The 18,598-nt window shown below is 62.8% G+C and overlaps 2 protein-coding genes across 9 annotated transcripts in view; one reads left to right on the top strand and one right to left on the bottom strand.

Moving 5' to 3' along the window:
- Positions 1 to 3,702, top strand: part of BOP1 (BOP1 ribosomal biogenesis factor) — a 28,208-nt gene extending 24,506 nt beyond the window's left edge. Inside the window, exons 4-16 of the mRNA XM_058565164.1 lie at positions 809 to 963; positions 1,046 to 1,163; positions 1,243 to 1,344; positions 1,413 to 1,625; positions 1,701 to 1,862; positions 1,937 to 2,017; positions 2,088 to 2,157; positions 2,241 to 2,373; positions 2,454 to 2,634; positions 2,718 to 3,006; positions 3,093 to 3,177; positions 3,261 to 3,368; positions 3,455 to 3,702. Of these exons, the coding sequence (XP_058421147.1) occupies positions 809 to 963; positions 1,046 to 1,163; positions 1,243 to 1,344; positions 1,413 to 1,625; positions 1,701 to 1,862; positions 1,937 to 2,017; positions 2,088 to 2,157; positions 2,241 to 2,373; positions 2,454 to 2,634; positions 2,718 to 3,006; positions 3,093 to 3,177; positions 3,261 to 3,368; positions 3,455 to 3,608 (1,851 nt within the window). The 3' untranslated portion in view covers positions 3,609 to 3,702. The remainder of the gene's footprint in view (positions 1 to 808; positions 964 to 1,045; positions 1,164 to 1,242; positions 1,345 to 1,412; positions 1,626 to 1,700; positions 1,863 to 1,936; positions 2,018 to 2,087; positions 2,158 to 2,240; positions 2,374 to 2,453; positions 2,635 to 2,717; positions 3,007 to 3,092; positions 3,178 to 3,260; positions 3,369 to 3,454) is intronic.
- A 158-nt stretch (positions 3,703 to 3,860) lies between these two features.
- MROH1 (maestro heat like repeat family member 1) overlaps positions 3,861 to 18,598 on the bottom strand; it is a 93,700-nt gene continuing 78,962 nt past the window's right edge. For 5 of the 8 annotated variants that reach the window (XM_058565156.1, XM_058565155.1, XM_058565161.1 and 2 more), the window contains 12 exons: positions 15,391 to 15,545; positions 12,032 to 12,197; positions 11,268 to 11,464; positions 7,494 to 7,631; positions 6,876 to 6,990; positions 6,185 to 6,331; positions 5,746 to 5,934; positions 5,212 to 5,367; positions 5,003 to 5,137; positions 4,817 to 4,919; positions 4,676 to 4,741; positions 3,861 to 4,182 (listed from right to left, as the gene is read on the bottom strand). In XM_058565156.1, the coding sequence (XP_058421139.1) occupies positions 4,097 to 4,182; positions 4,676 to 4,741; positions 4,817 to 4,919; positions 5,003 to 5,137; positions 5,212 to 5,367; positions 5,746 to 5,934; positions 6,185 to 6,331; positions 6,876 to 6,990; positions 7,494 to 7,631; positions 11,268 to 11,464; positions 12,032 to 12,197; positions 15,391 to 15,545 (1,653 nt within the window). In that variant the 3' untranslated portion in view covers positions 3,861 to 4,096. Of the gene's footprint in view, positions 4,183 to 4,675; positions 4,742 to 4,816; positions 4,920 to 5,002; positions 5,152 to 5,211; positions 5,368 to 5,745; positions 5,935 to 6,184; positions 6,332 to 6,875; positions 6,991 to 7,493; positions 7,632 to 11,267; positions 11,465 to 12,031; positions 12,198 to 15,390; positions 15,546 to 18,598 lie in introns of those variants that run through there. The other 3 variants (XM_058565159.1, XM_058565158.1, XM_058565160.1) reach the window with 3 other exon arrangements.

The raw sequence follows: 18,598 nt of genomic DNA, 5'->3' as shown, positions 1-18,598 counted from the left end.
AGAAGGGAAGGCATTCCTAGCAGTGGGCAGGGTCACAGGGGGTACTGCTGGGAGGACTGAAGTCAGCAGGTCTTGGGACGGGCAGGTGCAGAAGGGCAGAGCCCGGGGGTCCTGTCCTGCTGCAAGGGGGGCCTCAGGCTCCCAGCTGTGCTCAGTCTCATTGGGGCCCCTCCCCCTGTGGCTACTGTTGCAGGAAGCGGCCGCCTGGGCAGCAGTCTCCATGCTGGGCGGAGGGAGGGTGGTGGCTGGCAGGGGCCCTGACCAGGAATGTGTGTCCGGGAATGTGGCTGCTCTGCCCGCCGGGGGTGGGGTGGGGGGCAGGACCGGGGGGGCTGGGGGGTCCTCGAGCACCTACAGGGCAGAATGCAGTGGATTCTGCCTCGCCTTGAGTGGGTTGGCAGGGTCTTCCCTGAGTCCCTGCCTGTGGCTACCTACTTTTGCCTAAGGCCCCCACCAGGGGAGGGAGCCCATGGGCGATGAGGTCACCCTTGTCTGTGGCTGCCCAGAGCCCTGGCCAAGGAATCTAGAGGGAGGCTCTGGGGTTGGCACCACTTCAGTGGAAAATGTGAAGGTACAGCTCCGGCGCCTCTGAGGGCTGGGGGGGGGTGGGAGGACAGCGCCGGCCGCTGCGCCACGTCCCACTCCAGGGAGAGGCACGTGTCGGGGTGCCTGGTGCTGCCCCGGCTAGCCTCGAGGCCAGTCCCTTTGCTCTCGGCCTCCCTCTGCTGGTCTTTGTCTCCTGGGGGGCTTGAAGAGAGGGGTGGGTACAGTGGGTGTCCAGTGCTGACACGCTGGCCTGCTGCCCCAGGATGTCCGGAACACGGTGGGCAACGTGCCCCTGGAGTGGTACGATGACTTCCCCCACGTGGGCTACGACCTGGACGGCAGGCGCATCTATAAGCCCCTGCGTACCCGTGACGAGCTGGACCAGTTTCTGGACAAGATGGACGACCCTGACTACTGGTGAGCGGGCTCGGGGCACAGCCTGTGGGGCAGGGCCTGCAGGGTGGGGTGCGAGCACAACTCTGATGGGCGGCCACCCCAGGCGCATGGTACAGGACCGGATGACGGGTCGCGATGTGCGGCTGACAGACGAGCAGGTGGCCCTAGTGCGGCGGCTGCAGAGGGGCCAGTTTGGGGACATGAGCTTTGACCCGTATGAGGTAAGTGGCAGCAGCTGGCCCCTGGGGTCTGGGGACATGTGCAGGGCCCTGACCCACAGGCCTGTGCTTGTTCCCCCAGCCGTCTGTGGACTTCTTCAGTGGGAACCTCATGATCCACCCGGTGACCAACCGACCTGCCGACAAGCGCAGCTTCATCCCATCCCTGGTGGAGAAGGAGAAGGTGGGTGCAGCCCTGTCCTCCAGGGCGCGGCCCCCTCTCCCTAGCCCTGACCTGGCCTGTGTGTGCAGGTCTCTCGCATGGTGCACGCCATCAAGATGGGCTGGATCCAGCCTCGCCGGCCCCGGCACCCCACCCCCACCTTCTACGACCTGTGGGCCCAGGAGGACCCCAATGCTGTGCTGGGGCGTCATAAGATGCACGTGCCTGCTCCCAAGCTGGCCCTGCCTGGCCACGCCGAGTCCTACAACCCACCTCCTGAGTACCTGCCCAGCGAGGAGGAGGTGGGCCTGGTCTGGGGTAGGGGTCTGGGCTCCAGCTCCCAGCCTCCTGCTCCTGGCTCACCCCTGTCTCCACAGCGCCTGGCGTGGGAGCAGCAGGAGCCGGCTGAGAGAAAGCTCAACTTCCTGCCCCGCAAGTTCCCGAGCCTGCGGGCGGTGCCTGCCTACAGCCGCTTCATCCAGGAGCGCTTCGAGCGCTGCCTCGATCTCTACTTGTGCCCGCGGCAGCGCAAGATGAGGGTATTTGGGGCAGCAGAGCACCTGGGAAGGGGATGGGGCTGGGAGCCGAGTGACCACATGTTCTCCTGCCCTAGGTGAACGTGGACCCTGAAGACCTCATCCCCAAGCTGCCCCGGCCACGGGACCTGCAGCCTTTCCCCACATGCCAGGCCCTGGTAAGCAGATGGGGTGGGTGGGGGGCGTGCACCTCTCCCTGTCCATCTCCTCACTTCCCCTTCTCTGCAGGTTTACAGGGGTCACAGTGATCTTGTCCGCTGCCTTAGCGTCTCCCCGGGGGGCCAGTGGCTGGCTTCAGGTGGGCCTGAGGTGGGGACAGCCCCAGCAGGGGGGGCTGGGCAGGAGGGCCAGGTGCTGAGGGTCCTTGTCTGCTCTGTCCAGGCTCCGATGACGGCTCAGTGCGCCTCTGGGAGGTGGCCACAGCCCGCTGCATGAGGACCGTGCCTGTGGGGGGCGTGGTGAGGAGCGTGGCCTGGAACCCCAACCCTACTATCTGCCTGGTAGCCGTGGCAGTGTAAGTGCGAGGCTGGGGGTGCCTGTGGCAGCAGGGGGCAGCTCTCGGTCTGAGGGGCTGCATCTGGCTCTGGCCTGCAGGGAGGACACAGTCCTGCTGCTGAACCCGTCCCTGGGGGACCGGCTGGTGGTGGGCAGCACAGACCAGCTGCTGAGTGGCTTTACCCCACCTGAGGAGCCTGCCCTGCAGCCCACCCACTGGCTGGAAGCCTCAGAGGAGGAGCGCCAGGAGGGCCTGCGGCTGCGCATCCGCCATGGCAAGGTGTGGGGGCCACACAGTGTGGGGACGTGGGGGAGGCTGGTGTGGGGAGCGGGGCCTGGCTCAGCCAACGTCCCCTCCTGCAGCCAGTGACGCAGGTGACCTGGCACGGGCGTGGGGACTACATGGCTGTGGTGCTGGCCACCCCGGGCCATACCCAGGTGCTGATCCACCAGCTGAGCCGGCGCCGTAGCCAGAGCCCCTTCCGCCGCAGCCACGGACAGGTGCAGTGTGTGGCCTTCCACCCTGTGCGGCCCTTTCTGCTCGTGGCCTCCCAGCGCAGCGTCCGCCTCTACCACCTGCTGCGCCAGGAGCTCACCAAGAAGCTGATGCCGAACTGCAAGTGGGTGTCCAGCCTGGCAGTGCACCCCGCAGGTGAGGGCGTGGGGCTGCACCCCACAGGTGGGGCGTGTACCCATTGGGCATGGCTGTCAGGTCCCTACCACCCTGTCTGCCTGCAGGTGACAACGTCATCTGTGGCAGCTACGACAGCAAGCTAGTGTGGTTTGACCTGGACCTTTCCACCCAGCCATACAGGGTGCTGAGGTGAGGCGCTGGCGTGGGCGTGGGCGGCTGCTCCCCCTTCCCGAGCCTGCTCTCAATCAGGTCCCCCCCCCCGCCCTGCCCAGGCACCACAAGAAGGCCCTGCGGGCTGTGGCCTTCCACCCCAGGTACCCACTCTTCGCGTCCGGCTCCGACGATGGCAGCGTCATTGTCTGCCACGGGATGGTGTACAAGTGAGTGAGGACCCCTGCCCACCCTGCCTGCCCCGTGGGGACTGTGCTGCCGGTGTCTTGAGCCCCTCCCTTCCCCTTCTCAACAGTGACCTGCTGCAGAACCCGCTGCTGGTGCCCGTGAAGGTGCTGAGGGGGCACACGCTGGCCCGAGACCTGGGCGTGCTGGACGTGGCCTTCCACCCCACCCAGCCGTGGGTCTTCTCCTCGGGTGCCGACAGCACCATCCGCCTCTTCACCTAGGCTGCCCTGCCCTGCTTCCCCTGGGGCCGGGGAGGGAAGGGGCCAGGGTGTGCGTGTGCTCGGGACCCTCAATAGAGGCATTTGTCCCCACTGACTGGTGCTGTGACCTTGAATCGGGGTTCCTGATGACCTACACTCACCACAGCCTGGGCCTTCACCTCACTCACTCAGTCTTCCCAGATGGGGGGCTGCTGGGAAGCCCCTGCTTCCCTGTCCCAGAAGGAAAGCCACATCATTGCACCCACATCACCTGCTGAGGAGCAGATGGCTTTATTGGCACGAGGTGGGGCGCTGACTTGCCCGGTCCTGCTAGGCCTCCAGCAGCCTCCTCAAGGAGGGCAGGTGTTTGATCCGCAGCGGGGGGGCCCAGGCAGCTCCCCACTCCGCCCCGGGGAAAGGGGCTCCTCAGGGCCCATCTCAGAGGTTTGGGCCCAGACCCGACTTGGGCTGGTATTGCTTGTGGGAACAGCAGCACTATCGGGGGAGCCTCAGGCGAACTTCACCAGGCGGCCCAGAGTCTCGGCAGCCTTCATGCGCACCGCGGGGGCTGGGTCCTGGAGCAGGAGCTGGAGCGCTGGGGGACAGGGAGCTGCTGCCAGGGGTGCCTCTGTGGCCCTTTCAGAACTGACTCTGAGCCCGGGGTTCCCGCCAACACCCCACTAACGAGCTGCGGCTAGGGCTGCTCCCGCCCCTTTGCAGCGCACGGAGCCTGGGGGGGGGGCCAGGACCCCATGGTGCACCCCCGCCCTGTGCGTGGGGCCGCCCGCTCACCACCCTCCTAAGACAGGCCTCTGCCGGGAGGGCTCAGGAGCCAACGGAAAGATAGTTTTTCCTTTTTTAGTGTTTTTTAAGCTCTTTTGGAACAGTTAAGAAGTTTCCGTGAATTACTAGAGACGATGAGGTCACCAGTGACAGGGAAAAAATCCTTGAAATCCAGGAAAATCACTTAGTCCCCCCTGGTGCCCACAGGGTCAGCAGGGTCCTGTGCAGCCTGGCAGGTTGGGGGGGGCCTCTGGGCCCTGACCACGTGGTGGGGGTGCGTGCAAGGACTTGGTTGGGGTGCTCACCTGCAGTGAGCTGCTCCAGGTCCACCTGCGGCCGGTGCTCTGGCTCCACATGCAGCACCAGGAACCCTGGGGGCAGGGGTTGGGGTCAGGGGCAGGGTGAGGCACGGGGGCGGGGCAGGGGGGGCCGAAGGTGGCACTCACCCGTGAGCATGGGGGCAGCGGCACGGACGTCCTCCCAGCTGCTCTTGAAGTAGAACAGGCTAGTGCTCACCAGGCGGCCCAGCAGGTCTGGGAAGTGGTGCATCTGCAGGGAGGCCATCAGCCCACTGACCGCCACCCGCCCACCACCACACAGGTGTGCGCCCACCCGTGCGGCCCGCCCCTCACCAGGTGCTTGCAGGTGGTGTTGAGGAATTCACCAAAGTGCAGGCCCTGGCCCTCCTGCAGGTGCTTCTGGAAGGCAGCCGCCAGTTCTTCACACTCCAGGTTGGGGCCACACATGCGCAGGGCAAATCTGCAGGCCTGTGGGCACAACACTGAGTCCCTGAGGCCCTAAGCCTGGCCTGGTCCACACCCCCCTCCTGCTGGCTACTCACGCCGGCCACAGGAGCCTGGGGGTCCTGCAGGTGCAGCAGCAGGGGCGCCAGCCCACCAACGACCTGCTCTAGGAAGACGTCCTCACAGTCCCCGTGGCAGGCCTTGTTGAGATGCCCAAAGAGGCAAATGGATGCAGAACGGAACTCCATCTTGTCCTGGGGGCGGGGGGGTGGCAGGTGTCATCCCACGGGGGCCTCCCCAGCCCCGCCCATCAGTCGGCGCCAGGGCCCTTTCCCTATACCATCCTTCTCCTCTCCATGCCTTGGATGCTGTCCTCGCCTGGCATGGGCTTGGAGGACGGGGATCCCTGGAGCAGTGATGGGGAGGCTGGTGAGAAAAGACCCCTCACGTGGGTTGGGGGAGTGTTGGGGGCCCTGAGCTCCTCTCTAGATGATCTGTCTGTGAGGTGTGGGGACACAGCTCGTGGGACCCAGGGGGCTCAAGGCTCTTGAGGAAGAGGCAGGAGGGCCAGGGAACGGGCTGGGGTGGGGGGTGTCAGGCTGTTGGGTGCCCCCACTCCCCACCCAACCTACACTGTCAAAGAAGGGCCGGATGCGGATGGCGACGTGCAGCAGCACAGGGCGCAGGTCCTGGGGCTCCACCAGGCCCAGCAGCCTTGCAAGGCCCGCCATGGCCTCCAGGGCCACCAGGCTGTGCCGGTCGTCCCCGTCGTCCAGCCCGCCGATCATGGCTGTCAGGAGCTGGGGTCCATGCGCCCGCACCTGGGGACGCCCTGCACTCAGCTGTGTCCCCAGGTCACCGAGCCCTGGTGCCTGTCACACGTTGTGGCACAGGACAAGCCAGCCCTCACCATGCAGATTTGCCCCTTCCTCATGCCACCACACGCCCAGCTGTCTCCCTGTACATCCCCGCCACCTGCCCCGTGTTTGCCTGGGTTCCTCACCGCTGACCACAGCTGTCCTGTCCATCTCCCACGGACGGGGCCCCAGAGTGGCCGGCTGACTGGCTCACCTTATCGGGGGAGCTGGAGGCAATGTTGGCTAGGCCGCGGAGCACCAGCCGCCGTACGCCGGCACATGTGTCCTTCTGCCGGGCTACCAGGTTGTTCAGCAGGGACTCCAGAAGCATCAGGTCGTTCACCACATTGCTGTTGAGCAGCTGGAAGCAGAGGTGCTGGGACCACCCACTCCCACTGACCCCCAGGGGCTCACCCTACCCCAGCCAGCCCAGGCCCAGGGCACCTCCCACTTAGATGTGCAGCAACACTGCCCCCAGCCCCCTCCCCACCACTGTACCACTGGGCAGGCCCAGTCCAAGGTTGCTGTGAAGAGTGGACATGGCAAAGTCCAGTTGAGGGCCCCCTGGGCAGAGGCTGGGCTCATGGCCTCCCTTCTTTCTCTTCCCCAACTCCTGACCCCAGCCCCACCCTGGCCCCCACTGCTATGGCCTTGGGCAAGTTTTAGGTATCGTCAACCACAAGAGGCCACCAAGAGAGCCTTAGGGGCCTTGGTTGTCGGCCTGCCCCCACCAAGGGCCCAGCAGTGCTTCAGGCCCGCATAGGTTGCACACAGCTGAGGCCTCCCTTCACCGGGCTCAGGCTGGGTGATGGCTCTGGCTGGGGAGGCCAGCGCCTGCCTGTGGGACAGGACTTCACCCTGCCCTAGTGGTCCTCCAGTAGTGCTCCAGAGCAAGTGGTTCCTACCTCGGCCAGGAAGGCTGTGGAGGTGACCCTCTGGATCTCGTACACGCTGCTCTGTGTGCACACGAGTGCCTTCATCACCAGGGGCAGCCGGGGGCCCGCAAACTTTGCCATGGCGCTGGGGAAGGAGCCTACATGGTGCAGAGGCTGGGGCCTCGGGCTGCTCCCCGGCCCACCCACGGCCAACTCCCACATGGACCCAAGGGGCACGTCCACCTTCCACCCTGTGTGGTCAGAGCCCTCTGGCCCATGAGCTCCTCCACCAGCTGCCAGACCCCGCATATCCTTCCTTTCAGCTGCGCCCCAACTAGCCCTCCTCCAGGCCTCCATAGAGCGGCCTCCTCTCTCCCCGACAGCACAACCTGAAGCACACAGCTGCCTCCGTGGCCTCCCCACTTTCAAGTGCCAGGCGGAGGCCCCAAGCCGGCCCGCACGGCCCATGCGCCTACTTCCCACGTGGCCCACTGGCTCAGGCAGTTCAGTCCCCTTCATGTGCCACTGGGGGGTCTTCATCTCTGCCTTCCTGTGGGTCCCATGGCTCCTAGACGGTGCCTGAACAGGACCTGGCCTATTGGAGCTCAGCCAATGCTGGAGCTGGTGTGCGTGGCGCAGCCTGCTTACCTGGCCAGCCGGGTGACCCCCTCCTCATGCCCTGCTGAGGTCCTGAGCAGCTCCCAGCCTCCCTCCAGCTCCATGCGCTGCACCACATCCTCATTGCCACCTCGGAGCAGCACGGCCTGCAGAGCATCGACTGCAGAGCTGCGGGAACATGCAGCTGTGGGCTCAGCTGGTGGGGATGGCATGAGGCCAGAGGCTCTGGTGCACCCCTCAGCTCTGCACCCCACACGCATGCACACACACAGCCACACTCTTGGGAGACGTGTCCCAGGGCTTCCTGGCCTGCGTGCTACCAGCAGCATCCCCTGGGGAGCAGGCTCTGGGTGACCTGCTGGGAGGCCCTCAGGCTCACCCTTCCCCCCGAGCTGCGCCCCTCTACGTGGCTTCTGACTTTCTGGTCTCAGGCTGTGACACTGCACCTGTGCCTCCACTCCCGTGAGGGCACTGTCCCCAAGGGCCTCTGTAAGCAGGCAGGGCCCTCTGGAACTTTTAGGGTCACAACCAGCTGCTTTCCACTTGCCTTCAAGACCTTCATTTAATTAAAAAAAAAAGAAAGATGACGAAAATGGAGAAAATGCTTCATAAAAGTGAACCCAGGGGGCAGGTTGAGGGCTGAGTCCTGCCTGGGCCAGGCATGAGGCCCCCTGTCTGCAGGCTGGGTGGAGCAGGGGCCACCGGGCCCCAGACCCAGTGCCCGCACCTGCTCTTCTGGGACCCAGGGCTGCAGCACACAGGCCGCCTGGCTCCTCCTGGCACCTGGCCTGCCGTGTGTGGGCCCAGCCCAGACACTGCCAGGCACCCCAGGGGCCATGTCCACATGGCCTGAACCCCCACACAGCCTGTCCCTCTAGCTCAGAAGCCTCAGCTTTCACATGTGCACAGCCATGCCCACCCCAGGAGGCCCCAGAACCCTGCAGGGAGGGGCAGCAGGGAGGGCCGTGCCCCACCCCCAGATCCTCGACTGGACCGCTACGCAAATAAGGAAGAAACACCTGAACATGGCTGAGACCCAGAGTGGCTGATGGTGAGCGTCCAACTCTGTCCACCAGCTCAGCCCGTTGGGGAGTGCCAGGCACAGGCTGTGCCTTGCTGCCCCCTACAGAGCCCTGCAGGCACTTGGCCCTCCCGTCTCCTTGCAGGAAGGGCCAGAGCCGACAGGGCCCAGCCGGAATTTAGTGTCTGCCCCTCTCGCTCGGATAAGCCCTTCCCCAGCTCGGGCAGAGGCACTCAGGGCTCCCAGTGGGCAGCAGCAGGGGCAGACTCCCATGGACGAGGTCTGCGGGGAGAGCATCGGCCCGATACCAGCAGAACCTCTCACCAAAGCCTGTGGCCCAAAGAGATGGCTCGTCAGGATTCTCAGAACCACCCAGGGGAGGGCCTGGGCACGGCACCACGCCTGACCTCTCCCTGGCACGTCGGCCACCTCACACATCAGGCCCCAAGGGCAGAGGACATCCACCCACAGGGTGGTCCACTTGACCTGCGGAGGGGCCACAGCTAGGGCAGAAGCGGCCACCAGGCACATCCTGCCCGGCGCTGGCTGACACATGCTCTCCTGTGACAGACGGCTTGGCTGCTGGGGTGCAGGGGAGTGGTGGGCCCGGGGAATGGGCCTCACACGTGGATCTGGGAGGTGGCAGGGCAGGCAGTGTGTGATAAGCTTGTTTGGGATCCTGTGGTCTTGTGAGATTTCCAGGCCGGCCCACACAGGGAGCAAGGACCCCGTCAGGCCCGAAGGACTGCCACCTGAGGGGCAGGCAGCAGGAGCCGTGGGGACCCGGGAGCTTGGTGGCCCGGAAGGCAGATGCTAGCGGCCTCCCCCCAGGCCAGCAATGTGGACACAGCCCACTGCCCTCACCCTTGGCCCAGCTCCGTCCCCATGGTCACCCCCGGGTGGCGTGAGGACTGTGGGGTTGTCAGCCTACAGCTGGACAGGCTCCCAGCGAGCCCTCACTGAACGTCCACAGACCGCACCCTCTGGGACTCCCTCCCCAGAGAGAAAATACTAGAAGGCAGCTCTTGCTGTCCTAGGATCCCTGTGATTCCAGTAGAAGGCCCAGACCCCATGGGGGCTGCCATCCCAGATGTCAGGCAGCCCACACTGACCACAGCCACAGGAAGAACCACAGTGGCAACCGTGGTCAGTGGGCAGATGCCCATGGCGTGCCACTGAGGGGTCCCCCACAGCACAGGCAGGGCCAGGCCACTGGACCTAGGCCCACGGAGCCACAGCCAGTTCTGGCCGGTTGCTGCGGTCTAAGTGAGGGCCCAGAGCTCCACACCCTGCTCCAGGCCTCGAGGCTCAGCTGAGGCACCACCTGGACCAGAGGCTGCGCTCCAGGCTGACACCAGCACCCTGGGGCTTCTCGACTGGCTTCAAGAGATTGCCAGTGGTGAGGCGCAGGTGTGCAGGAATGTGTGAACAAGCCATGTGAGGAGGGGCCCCTCGCCTGTCCACCCTGCTGCCCGGAATTTTTGTGGATGGGGATTTGCCAGGGTCTGACTTGCCGGCTGACGGCCTCTCTCAGAGCTGAGACCTGTGCCTGCTCTGCCCGTGTCCCAGCTCAGGGCTGGTAGCCCAGGGGCCCCGGGTGGTGGCGTGGGGTCTGTAGCCCCCACAGCTCACAGGCCATGGAGCTGAGTCCTGGCATGCCAGGCTCAGGGCTGGCAGGCCAGTGTCCGCTGGTCCGTTCACATTTTCCACTTGGTCTGCGTGGAGCTGGGCAGGCCCTGGCACACGGCCTCTGCTAGAGTTTACGAGCTGGTCCTGGGGTGGAGCAGCCCTGTGATGGGGGTGGGGTGAACTGCCACTGTCCCCCCTGCGTCCCCAGTCAAGGGACACATCCGACCCCAGTTGCCTGGGATGGGTGGGGAGGCAGCCCGGGCTCACGGTCAGCCAGCATGTGGCCCAAGGGCGACAGCTTCCTCTGCTCACCCTGTGGCCCCAGGCGGCTGTTTGGAACCCTGAGGTGCGACCGTGATGGGCCCAGGAATGGCCTCAGAGGCCAGAATGGGCAGGCAGATGTCCAGGCCGCTGAAGCTCTGAGCCCACTGCCCACAGCAAGAGGCTCTACCCTGCCCATCCCTGGTTTCCTGCCCTAGGATCCAGGACCCACTTGGCAGAGACCAGAGGACCCCAGACCCCAGTGAGAGCCGAGGGGAAGGTGCCTGCACAGGCTGATGGCGTGGGGGGCCTGGCATCGAGCTCGCCCTGCAGGGCTGGGGCCGACCCAGGTGAGCAGGCCCCTCAGGGGAGGCAGCGAGGCCACTGCAGAGTTTCTGTCGGAAGGTGGGGCCCTGATTGAGTGCAGAAAGAGCCAGAACTCAGAGCTGAGGGCTGAGGTTGCAAACATAGTATTGTATGCAGGGGCTCACTCCAGGTCCCACCTGCTCCCCAAACCCTCCCCACAGCTCCACCTTCCAAAGACGGCACCGCTCTGGACCTACCTGAGTGTCCCCACAAGGCCCCTGTAGCCACACGCTGCCCACAGACTTGCAGCCACCTTCCCCAGGGTCCCTATCCCTGACCTGCTGGAGGAGGCGAGAAGGGATGGCCAGGGAGGCCACGCTCCCAGAGGAACAGCTCACCCACGGACGTCGCCAGGGGGAGCTCCTGGACACAAACTCGCTCCTGGGCTAAGCCCCCACTGCCTGGCTGCTCCCACCTGTCCTCTCCCTCACTGCCGGGAGCCGGGCAGCCTTGTGCACACACCAGAGGCACGCACACGCTTGTGCTCACACGATGGTGCTGGGGTCAGCAGACATGGACACGCTTACCTGCAGGGCTCAAAGGTCCTGGGGTCCAGAGCTGAGCTGGCGCTCCTCCTCTCCTTGGCCTGCAGGGTCCGGGGCAGCTGGACGCCCACGGTGCAGCTGACGCGCAGCAGGAGCGCCACAAACAACTGCGGGTAGAGCTCCAGCACCGCGGGCCCAGACGCCGGAGCCAACACGACCTCGCGTAGCGCACAGGTGGCCTGGGGACAGGGACCACCTCAGGCTCACTCTCCCTCTGGGGCCGTTTCTAAGGAGGCCGGCCACAGCGAAGGCTGGGCCCTGACCCCAGGACTCACACTAGCCTGAGGCCCCATCAGCGTACGCCCCGTGCGCATTGGAGGTCTTGGTTCTGGGAAGGAGCGTGGACAGGAGGAGGGGTGCAGCCCTGCCCAGCTCGGGCTTCTGGGGCAGGAAGCAGGCACAGGGGCAGTGTGGCCGCCTCGGGGACGGGCCTCTGACCATCTGCTCTTGGTTCCTTAGCAGAGAGGAGGAGGAAATTCTCATAGCTGCTTTACTGCCAAAAACGTTGCCAAGCTGGTTTATTTTTTTTCCATAGGATGAAACAGAGTGCTCTCCCTCGTGGACCAACACCTGCGGGGCCTTTACGAGCCTGGGCTCCGAGCTGGCCGGCTCTGGTGCCCCAGTCAGCGGCTGGGTGCCTATGGGGTGGCAACCAGGCCACCTGTGGGGTCCTCCCTCTAGCAGTGACGCAGCCCCTTGCCCAGCCTCCTCGAAAAGCGGGAAGGGAGAATGGGGCCCCCACTCACCGCAAGGGGCAGCAGTGTGGCCACGCGGTTGGGAGAGCTGCTCAGCAGGAAGGCCCGGCTCTCCTTGAACGGGACGTCTCTGCTCATCCTCTCCAGGAGCAGCCCCAGGACCTGTGCAGTGAGGCTGGGCTCCACGGCCAGTGCCCGCCACAGGGTGCAGGTGTGGCTGGAGCAGGGTGGGAGGACAGTCACCTTGAGGCCACTGCCGACCCTGGCTCTACGCCCCCAGACCTGTGCCCAGACTCAGCTCCAGACAGACAGGAAATGGCATCCTGTTCTCAGATCTGAACTCACTCCTTCCTCTGACCCTGTGCATCCTTAAACAGGCTACTGAGTGGTGAGCAGGGCTGGTAACCAAGGACAAGGAAAAGGTCTCGGCCATACAGTGGGCCGGGGGTGGGGTGGTGGGAGGGGTCCCCTTGGAGCTGCTGGAAGCAAACACTGCTTTTCTGGAGGAGGCAGCATCATCCCAGGCCTCGGGAGCACCCACAAATCACTTTTCCAGAGCAGTGAGCAGCACGCGGCCAAAGAGAACCAGGCACACGTGAAGTCGGCTCTGTAAGTGAGGTTCACAGAGCCCGTGGGCAGCAGGTGCTCGGACACAGGGATGTGGCTGTGCTGGATGTGTTCACAGAGAAGTGACAAACATCCAACGGGAACTGGAAATTCTAAAAATAGATACAGCAAATTTGAAAGAGAACCAACACCCCTTTAGAAATGAGACGTGTAATACAATGCTCGGTGGACATATTTGGCACACCCTGGATACAGCAGAAGAGAGAAACAACGAACTGGAAGATAAAGGGCAGAAATTACCCAGATCCTAGCACAGAGAAAGATCACAGTGGAAACTGAGAAGACAGAACAAGAGACGCAGGCGGTGACATGAAGGGTCTAACAGACGTTCAGTGGTGTCCGGGAAGAGAGGAGAGAGAGAGAATCTGAAAAATGTTCAGAACTGACGACAGATACTAACTCACAGGCTCAGGAAGGCAAGCAGCCACCCAGACCCCACCCCCGGGAGTGTGGGTGCCCACAGGGGAACGGCGTGTGTGCATCGGAGGAAAGCCAGCGACCTCCTCTAAAATGGCAGCACTGTTTAGACTTGCAGGAGCCGGAAAACCACCAAGTGCGTCCTACACGCACTAAAAGAAAATACTTGCCAAACTGGAAGTTCAAACTCTACAAAAACAATATTCAAGAAGGACGGCCAAATAAATACACTTTCAGAGAACAGAAGTGGAGAGTTTACCACCAGCACAGCCTCATCAAGGACATCCTGGAGGAGGCCTTGCAGGTAGAAGGGAGTGACAGAGACTGAGACGCAAGAATGAGGACCAAAGACCTGGTGGCGAATGTGGACAGACACACGTGCACCAGGATGGCGGGGACATGCTGCGTGCTGGCAGGGACACTGGGAGGGCGCACGGCTCAGCTGTGGGGGCCCCGTCCACCTGTACCCAGAGCAAGGGCCAGCAAACTTTGGAGATATGTGCCACATGGTCTCCACGCACCGGGCAGCTCTGCTGTGGTGGAGCAAAGCAGGCACAGACCCCGCTGGGCACACGGATGGGTGTGCTGGGCCAATGAAACTGCACTTAGGGACAGTGAAATCGGAATCTCATATGATTTTCACATCATGAAATATTATTTTGATTTTTTTTAACCATTTATAAATGTAAAACCCATTCTTAGCTCACAGGTTGTACAAAAACAGGTGGTGGTCTGGATTGTGCCAATCCCTGACCTAGGACAATTTCACTCCTATAAATAAAAGTGTAATGCCCACAGCAGTACCACACAGCATGAAGAGAATGACAAGAGTGCCGTGCACCCCGAAGACAGCGTGTTGTGTCAAAGGAGCCAGAAGAAAATTCTGGGGTTCCATTTACCCCAAGTTCGAGATCAGACAAAACGCATCTCTGGTGACAGCAGTCAGACAGCGGTGACCTTTCAAGGAGTTTCAGCTGAGGGGCGCACAAGAGCCTACTGGGGACTGGACACCTTCTCTGTCCCCTCTGGGGAGTGGCCATGGCCCGTAGCAGGGGAGTCCGAGGGTCCACTGGGGGCGGGTGCGCTTCTGTGTGTGAGCCATGCCCCCACAGACAGCGAACGAGGGAGGAGGGGAGAGCAGAGCGGTGAGCCTGTGGGCAGGTCCGTGCACCCCCCGCATCAGGGACTCGTGACAATGACGAGCTGGGCAGCAAGCAGAGACGCACACACAGACCAGGAGGCACGGAGGGGGCCGTGCGCAGAGGCCTGTGCTGCCTGCAGGGGCGCTCGCGAGCTCAGCTTCCTCTGAGCACACAGGTGGTGATTTTTAGGACAACCACTAAAAGGACAGAAGCAGAGCGTATGACTACTTCCAAACTAATCAAGTGGCAAAAGTGAAATTAGGAAATAGACCCTGTTAAGTTGAAAAAGAAACAAGAAAGAAGATGAAGAACAAAGAAGAGTGAGCTGGACGCAGACTGAGCCGGGGAATGTGGCCCAACCGCACCAGCAGGGAAGGAGCGCGGGCCCAGAGGAAGGCTGCCAGTGCCGTTGGAGAGAGACGCCGGGCAAGCGCTAACCAAAAACGCACCTTCCTGCAAAAGGCATCAGCAAGAGCAGAGGCGCTTTCCCAGGAGAGACGAGACGCCATCAACTGTAAACTGCGGGCGCCAAACGGCACACCTCCGAGCATCCGAGTCAAAGCAGAGCTGACAGGAGTCACGGGGCAGTGCCTTGCCCTGCACGGGGTCTCCCCACAACGGGGACGGCACCGGAAAGCAGGCCGCGCTCTCTGGAGGTGCCAGGACCATGGCAATGACCACAGATGGCCTCCGCACAGGAGGTCGAGGTGACCCGAGAGGGCTGTGGGGGACGAGAAGTACAGGGACACAGGCCCCAGGCGGGGAGCAGTCCTGCTCTTCAAGGGTCACTGCAGGGAGCTCGGGAGCTGGGAGTGTGAGTGGGGGGACATGCTGGTGCATGGGGGTCGAGGACCCTTCCCTGGCTCAAAGACGGGGCCCGGCCCCGGGGTCTGCTCACAGATAATGCGACGCCCCGCAGAGAACAAGCCCTGGAGAAGCAGACAGCCGAGCCTGCGAGAGCCACCCAAGGGTGCCCACTTACATCTGGGGCTGACAGAGAGCCTGCCGGGCAGCGCTGGGCCCACCGAGGAGGGCATGCCGAGCCACAGCCAGGGCCTGTGTCCCACCTAGCCTAGGGCCCCAGGGACTCGCGACTCCCACCCAGAAGAGCTGGGGTGCAGAGGAGGGCAGAGGCCCTGAGTCTGGTGTCTGGGCTGGGCCTCGGCTTAGAGCCCAGGCAGCCACAGCCCTGTCCACTCCAGCAGGCTGGCGGGCACCAGGTACCTGTCAAAGGGCAGGGGGCTGCCCAGGAGGCTGGACACCACAGCTGCACGGTGCTGGGAGGCCAGGAGGTACACGCTGTGCTGCGCGGCCTGCAAGATGTGCTCCTCTCGGGTCTCCTGCAGCTTGGAGCGCAGCACGCTCACAATCTCGGGCACCTGCAGGCAGACAGGCCACGGTGGTCAGGCCCTGGGCACACACCCGCGCCAGGAGCTGTCCCATTGTGGCCCAAGCTCAGGGGGCCCTGGGGAGGGCGGCAGGCCATGAGCCCCACTCGCCGGGTCCGTGGGGTGGGAAGTCCTATGAGATCCAGAGCTCCTCACCGCTGGCCCTGACGAAGGGAGAAGGTGGAGCCCGGTGCCCTCAGGGGCCACGGCAGCGAGAAGCTGCAGGACTGGAACAAGGACCCCGACTCCACATGGAAGCGACATGAGCCCGCGCTGGGCTGCGGGGCGGCGGAGGCAGCGCTGAGGCACCTGCGGGGCAGGGGCTTGTGTGGAGCACAGGGCGCGGGAGGGGAAGGCCGCTGGGATGAGCACAGAGACCGACAGATCCGATGGTCCCTCGCGGCCCCAGGCAGGGTGACCCAGCCTCCAGCCGCTGGAGGCAGGACACACACGGGCTGCCCACTCCTCCCACACAGCCTTCCGCGCTGAGCAAGGAAACAGTGAGCAGTGGGCTGGGGACTAGGAGGACAGGGAAGGGGAAACGAATCCCAGACTGAGGCTGGATCTGGGCCAGGAGAGGAGGCGCCGTGGCCTTGGGTGGGTTTGCAGGCTGCTGCCGCCGCAGAAGCCACAGGTGGGGCAACGGGGGCAGAAAGGGGCATGCAGAGCGAGGCTGCAGGCAGCCCATCCCCAGCCTGGGAGTCTCCCAAGCCCACCAGAGTCCAGTGGCCCAGCTCCACAGCCCCTGACCAGCCTCCAGCTGGCAAGCAGACCCTATTCTGGGTCCCTCATGCTCACTGGGGGTGCTGGTCTGACCACAGTGACTCCCCACTGCCAAGGCCACAGAGCCGGAAGACACCATGGTCTGAGGTGAAAACAGACAACACAGTGTGCTGGCAAGGACACAGTCCCCTGGACAGGGGCAGCTGGCAGATGTGGGCTCCACCAGTCCCCGGGTTCCTGGGCAGGGCTGGCCAAGGAACCCACCTGATGACCTGGGCAGCAGGAGCGGTGAGAGGGGACTGGCCGTGGCTCCGATGGTGGAAACTTCCAGGCCAGGCCCATGCTTGCTCATGCAGGGGAACGGCTTGCAATGGCGTGGGGGGGACATGGGTGTGGTTCTCAGCTGGGAAGGAGGTGCAGGGGGCTGTGTGCCCGGTGTGGGGTTGCACCTCCCCAGTGCTGCCAGGGGCAGGACAGAGCCGCCGCCTGGGCCTCAGGGAGAGGTGCTGACAATGCCGTTTCTCAAAGGATCTGTAGACATAATGACCTTGTTTTCTTTTTATCACCCCGAGTACAGACAGTGCATTCCATTACTCGGGCACAGCGCCCTCTTCCTAACGACCTGCACCTCTTTGCCCTGCCCTACACTCCCCCTTGTCCCGGCCCAGCTAGGTCTCCCTGATAAGACAGCGGCCACAGGTCTGCAGGATCTCCCTGTGGCCACATTAAATAGTTTCTTCTGTATTCCCCGCTTAGGGGAGTCTTGGCGGTAAGGAGGTGCTGAACTTGGAGAAGTTTTTCCCGCACCAGCTGAGCCAGGGTCTTGCTCCTTAGTCTGCCAGCACAGGACACTCGCGGACAGACCAGCTAGGCTCTTCCCGTCTGTGTTCGCTGCTGAAACGGTACAGACCCATCACTGAGGCGAGCGGAAGGAGCTCCTCTCCATTATCCTGGGCTCCTGGCCATGAGGCGGCAGTGGTCCCCTGAAGGCACGTGGGCCTGGATTACTGTGAGAGGACGCCTTGCGAGAGCACTTGGTCGCTTTCATGGTTACGAGTCCACTTCACTTTCCCATCTCTCCTGCATTAACATTGGTGGGACCAACATTCTTCCAGAAACCTGCCCCTTCCGTGACGGGTTTTAAGTGCCCCAGGAGGCTGTTGCTCACGACAGACTTTATTATTTGTCACGTCTCTTATGTGTACAGTCTTCTCCCGTTTTCACTTTGCATTTTGCTTTTTTGGATGTTGGCTCTGTTCCCATAGCTTGTCTTGTCAGAGGTATTTCTTTCTAATTGTGTCAGTGGGTTTGTCTATCTTTTCTAATATTTTCTTCAACAGCTAGAACCCGCTGGTGTCTGTGAGCAGCCTGAGTCTGTGCTTCTCAAGAACTGGGACAAAGGCGCCCAGGTGGTCGGGCATGGAGGGGTCTGGGATGGCGTCCACGCCAGGTTGCTGGCTTCCCTGGACTGGTGAGCAGTGTCCTTCCAGTCCCAGGACCAGGGTCTGCATTCCGGCTGCCCACTGTGCAGGGCTCAGCCTGCAGCCTACACCTTCCGGCCCCAGGCCCCCTTTCCCGGCCTGGCGCCCGTGCCCCTGGGCTGTGGCTCCTGCGCTTCACGGCGAGCAACTGGGGGCTCCTGTAGCTTCCTGTCACCCTTGGTCTAGGTCGCTTCTTCACAACAGCTTCACTGAGGTATAACACACACCATATCATTCAACCACCATAAGTGTACAATTCAGTGGTTTTTAGTATATTCACAGGGCTGTGTAACCATCACCACCATCAATTTTAGAACATTCCCATCATCCCAAAAAGAAACCGCATACCCCATTCCCCCTCCCCCAGGCCCTGGCAACCACTAATCCACTTTCCGTCTCTGTGGATTTGCCGTTCTGGACATTTCATATGAATGGACTCATACACTACGTGGCCTTTGTGACTAGTGTCTTTCACTTTGCACAATGTTGTCAAGGTGCATCCACATTGTAGCAGGTGTCAGCACTTCATTTTTTTTTTTTTTTTTTGGTGAGGAAGATCAGCCCTGAGCTAACATCGGTTGCCAATCCTTTTGCTGAGGAATGTTGGCCCTGGGCTAACATCCGTGCCCATCTTCCTCTACTTCATATGGGACACCGCCACAGCATGGCTTGACAAGTGGTGCATAGGTCTGTGCCCGGGATCTGAATCTGCGAACCCTGGGCTGCTGAAGCGGAGTGTGCGAACTTAACCACTGCACCACTGGGCCCGCCCCAGTACTTCATTCTTATTGTTGCTGAATAATATTCCATTGTGTAGAGAGATCACATTTTATTTATCCA

This window comes from Diceros bicornis, chromosome 21 (assembly GCF_020826845.1).
Source record: "Diceros bicornis minor isolate mBicDic1 chromosome 21, mDicBic1.mat.cur, whole genome shotgun sequence".
NCBI classification, from domain to species: Eukaryota; Metazoa; Chordata; class Mammalia; order Perissodactyla; family Rhinocerotidae; genus Diceros; species Diceros bicornis.
This window is presented reverse-complemented; position numbering and strand designations above follow the sequence as displayed.